The sequence below is a fragment of the Orycteropus afer genome, unplaced genomic scaffold (assembly GCF_000298275.1).
Source record: "Orycteropus afer afer isolate SDZICR_OR568_19922 unplaced genomic scaffold, OryAfe1.0 scaffold00043, whole genome shotgun sequence".
In the NCBI taxonomy this organism is placed as follows: Eukaryota; Metazoa; Chordata; class Mammalia; order Tubulidentata; family Orycteropodidae; genus Orycteropus; species Orycteropus afer.
In genome coordinates, this window is record NW_006921630.1 from 520,222 (window position 1) to 525,053 (window position 4,832).

Sequence of the window (4,832 nt, forward strand, 5' to 3'; positions counted from 1 at the left end):
AACACTGTTAGATAGGTAGAGATAAGTATTGATTTGGGTGAAGAGAAGGGCAATGTACCAAATGTGAGTGATCAACTTGTTGGCAATGAGGAAGAGGAAGACATAGAGAGGTACATGGGAGGTACAAACAACAAAGATGAACCCTTTTGCACATACAGTACTGTGTTGTCAGTAAAGGCAAACATGGGTATATGGGTGGATAGATGGATGGACAGGCTGAACTATTAGGTATGTCTATGAAATGGGGAGTGTACCCAAGACCATGTACAGGATTGGCAGACAGTGTTCCTATAAGTGTATTTGTGTGATCTGAATTCTCAGATGTATAGTACAGCTGACAAGGAACAAGGTTGTAGTCACTGCTTGGTCACATCCAGCTACCCAGAGGGACTGAGTAGTTGAACCTGTGGGCTAGGGACCATAGTCACAGAAGACATCAAGTTCAATTAGCATAACATACTACATAAAACATTGTTCCACCTCCTACTTCGGTGAGTAATGACTGGGATCTTAAAAGCTTGCAAGCTGCCATCTAGATGCAACGATGGGTCTCTCCTTGTCCAGAGCAAAAAAGAATGAAGAAAACCAAAGATACATGGAAACAATTAGTCCTAGCGACTGGTACACCATCCGATCTGCAGCTTATACAACTATGAGACCAGAAGAACTAGATGCTGCCTGGCTACCAATGTCAACTACTCGGAGGGGGATCTATGGAGGAGATCCTGGATAGACAGGGAGAATAATGTGGAACAAAACTCAAGAGCATTTGGGGGAAAAAAAAAAAAGAGGGACCAGGTTTGCTGGTCTGATAGAGCCTGCTGAAACCGCTGAGACTATGGTCCCTAGCTGCCCTTCAGGTCTGGAATTGAACCCACACCTCTGGCTTCCAGCCAAGCAAAAGACAGGCATAGGAGTTGAACATTTGAGGTAAATACACTCCTTGGAGAGAACAATCCTGGGAGAAAGAAGGGCTGTTTATGCACAGGGAGACAACTTAGGGGTAGGGGTGCACGGAAGGATGGACACAGGGAAGAGGACTGTCGGGAGGAAGTGGGAGGGGAGCTGTTGCATTGTGGTGAATTGTCGTCAATGTCCTGAGACAAAATGTATGTGAACCGCTGTATGGAAAGTGAATTTGCTCTCTAAATTTTCACGCAAATCACAATTAAAAAAAAAATGAAGAAGAATAATGTAGACTCTGCAAAATACTGCATAATGTGGATGAACTTGGAGGACATTATCTAAGTGAAATAAGCCAATTACAGAAGGACAATATTGTATTAATTTATTATTGTAAAAGTCAAGGAAAGATTTATATATGGAAGAAATTCCTTTGTTGGTTACCAGGGGTGGGAGGGGACAGGAGGAAACAGTACAAAAATGAAAAAACAAAACAAACAAACAAAAAAAAACACACACTATATTTATACTTAAATATAAATAAAACTTGATAGAAAAAAAAAGTTGAGTTTCAGTAGATTATATAGGACCTCCTACAACCTGTTGCTGTCAAATTGACTATGACTCAGAGCAACCCTATAGGACAGAGTAGAACTGCTCCATGGGGTGTGCAACACTGTAATCTTTACAGAAGCAGCTGCCACATCTTTCTCCCACTGAGCAGCTAGTGGGTTTGCACTACGGACCTTTTGGTTAGCAGACTGGTGCTTAACCACAGCCCCACCAGGAACTCAGGGGAATAAATAAGATTTGTGGTTTCTACAAGCTTAGGGAGAATGAATCTTGATGTTAACCTCAGGTATCTGATCAAAACCAACCAAACCCACTGCTATCATGTTGATTCCAACTCATAGTAACCCCCACTGGGTTTCCAAGAAAGTCAATTGTTCCATCTTCCTTCTGCAGAGCAGCTGGTGGGTTTGAACTGCCAACCTTCTGGTTAGCAGTAAAATGCTGTTGGCACTGAACCACCAAGGCTCCTTATCTGATCAAAGCCTAGCATTTTTTCCTATCTTTATTTCATCAGTTAAAACAGTATTTATTATGCACTTCCAGTGTCAATGCACTACCTTCTCATAACTTGTAAGTCAAACTCTAGCTCTGTGTACAGGAGGAGATGGTCAGTCCATAACCCAGATGGGTTGCTGAGAGCATTCAAGGCCTCCAAACTGCCTTCAGGTTCTTCTTTCATCTCTGGCTAGGCCACATATGACCATCCCACTCCTTTTGTTTTTAGAGTTATCTGCAAGTGTTTCTGCCTTCATTTATTCAATATAAGTTCCTAGTCCTATTCCTGGGAGCTCAAGTAGTGTAGTGCCTAAGGCACTGTACTGCTAACCAGAAGGCTGGTGGTTCAAACCCTCCAGCCACTCCTCAGAAGGAAGATGGGGCAATCTACTTCTGTAGAGATACTGCCTCTGAAAGCCAAGGAAGGCTCACTATGAGTTGGGTCCAACTCGATGGCACATAACAACAACAACACATAACACATAACAACAACAGTCCTATTCTTGCTTTGAGCCTATGAGCAAGGTGGTAAGGAGGTGAATGGCTGGATTTCATTTATGTGTGACAGTTTTTCAATACTGTGGTGAGGCCATTATAGTTATCGGAAGAATCTTTCTTTTAACTGACTTGACTAGTATTTCAGGAGAGGTCCAAGGAGCAATGCCATGTTGCTGATGTTGAGGAACAGCTGTTCTTTGTAGTTGAGTGTCTCTGTCCGTGAAGTATGGGTGTTATTATCTTCTCTGAGGAACTCCCTGACTCACCAGCTCCCCACTTTCTCCATGCAAATCATCATTTTAATATTCAAAAGAGAAAAATGACCTTTTGAGGGGGAGGGTAGGAGTTTACCGGCTTTTGTAAAAGCTATAACTGCCCTCATGGCTTCTGATGATTTGGAAGGGGCCAGGGTCAGTGAGCAGAAGGTATGGACTCAAAGTCATCATGAGGAATATTTGCAAAGATTGAAGAGGATGGCTGGCATTGAGCATCCTTTTGCCAGCCACCATTTTGGTGATTTAAAAATGCCAGAATGAGTTTAATATGGGTAGCATCTTAAATCAGATTTCATTTGGGATATGATACTACCAGAATGGCCCCATATGGGGTACTGGGCAGGCATCCAAGTGGGGAATCTGGATCAGTTATTTTTATCCCTCATTAAAAACCCACATTCTTGTTTATTTATATGGGTTTTCTTCTCCTTTTCTCCATCCCCCTTTGCATCTGGTATTTCTTCCCTCGATTCTTCCTTCTTTCCCAGGTGTGTTTGATAACTGCTCCCACACTGCCAGTGACAAGGGCTGGGCACTGGGGATCCGCTCAGGGAAGGACAAGAGAAGGCGAGATGCTCGCTTCTTCTTCTCCCTCCGCACCGACCATGTGAAGAAAGCCACTGTTGTGATTGGCCACAGTCGCTACCAACCAGGCATATGGACACATGTGGCAGCCACTTACAATGGACAGCGAATGGCCCTGTATGTGGATGGAACTCAGGTGGCCAGTAGTTCAGACCAATCTGGTCCCCTAAACAGCCCCTTTATGGTGTCCTGCCGCTCTCTGCTCCTAGGGGGTGATAGCTCTGAGGATGGGCACTATTTCCGTGGACACCTGGGCACACTGACCCTCTGGTCAAAAGCTCTCCCACAAAGCCACCTCCAGCACAGCCCAAAGCATCCCAGTGAAGCAGAGCAGTTAACTACCCTGATCCTGACAGCAAGTTTTGATTCCCTGGAAGAACAGTGGGCCACCTTTAGAGATGAGAAGTACCCACGTCTTGAGGTTCTCCGGGGCTTTGAGCTGATGCCAGAAATTTTGTCACCTCTGCATCCCCCACTCTGTGGGAAAACAGCTTGTGACAATGTGGAACTGATCACCCAGTATAACAGTCACTGGCCCCTTCGGGGGGAGAAAGTGATACGCTACCAGGTGGTAAACATTTGTGATGATGAGGGCCTGAACCCCACTGTGAGCGAGGAACAGATCAGTCGGCAGCATGAGGCTTTGAATGAGGCCTTCAGCCGCTACAATATCAGCTGGCAGCTGAGCATCCGTCAGGTCCACAACTCCACCTTGCGCTACCGGGTTGTGCTTGTGAACTGTGAGCCCAGCAAGATTGGCAACGACCACTGTGACCCTGAGTGTGAGCACCCACTCACAGGCTATGATGGGGGAGACTGTCGCCTGCAGGGCAGCTGCTACTCCTGGAACCGCAGGGACGGGATCTGCCACGTGGAGTGCAACAACATGCTGAACGACTTTGACGATGGTGACTGCTGCGACCCGGAGGTGGCCAATGTGCATAAGACCTGCTTTGACCCTGACTCACCCAAGAGGTAAGGGACCCTGGTTGGGATGTCTTGCTTGGAAAATACATTTCAAACACTGTTTTATCCTTTTTGCTTCTGGAGACAAGAGCGTTCACCCAGACTTCAAATAAAATATTCATCTTCTCATCAGATGGTGTTGAACTTTCATGAAGTACTAGGTGTTGAATTTAGGGATATGGAAATGAGTAAAACGTGCCCGTGCTCAGGAAACTCACCATCTATGGCACAGACAACTGTCTATACAGGTCTGTGATACAACCAGATGTGAAGTGCACTTGAAGACATATGTACTTGGGGCACAGGGAAGCTGAACGGCTTCATTTACCAGAAAGTCAGGGAATCTTCACAGACAAGAAACAAGGTATACACTGAGATGAACTCATCAGCACAAATTATACATGCTCACTCTCTCTGTAGTCTTAGGTTCTTAGCAAAGTAATGCAAATCCATAAAGATGATGAGTCTCTGGTACAGTTTCACAAACACAAGACATTCTACATCTCCACCCCCAAGAGGCATCTTATCACATGTCCC

General features: G+C 45.2%; 1 protein-coding gene across 1 annotated transcript in view; it reads left to right on the forward strand.

Annotated features, from left to right (window-relative positions):
• The window catches only part of PAPPA2 (pappalysin 2), a 513,722-nt gene that overhangs the window by 41,371 nt on the left and 467,519 nt on the right, over positions 1–4,832 (forward strand). The window contains exon 2 of the mRNA XM_007937607.1: positions 3,233–4,304. Coding sequence (XP_007935798.1) covers positions 3,233–4,304 — 1,072 coding nt within the window. The remainder of the gene's footprint in view (positions 1–3,232; positions 4,305–4,832) is intronic.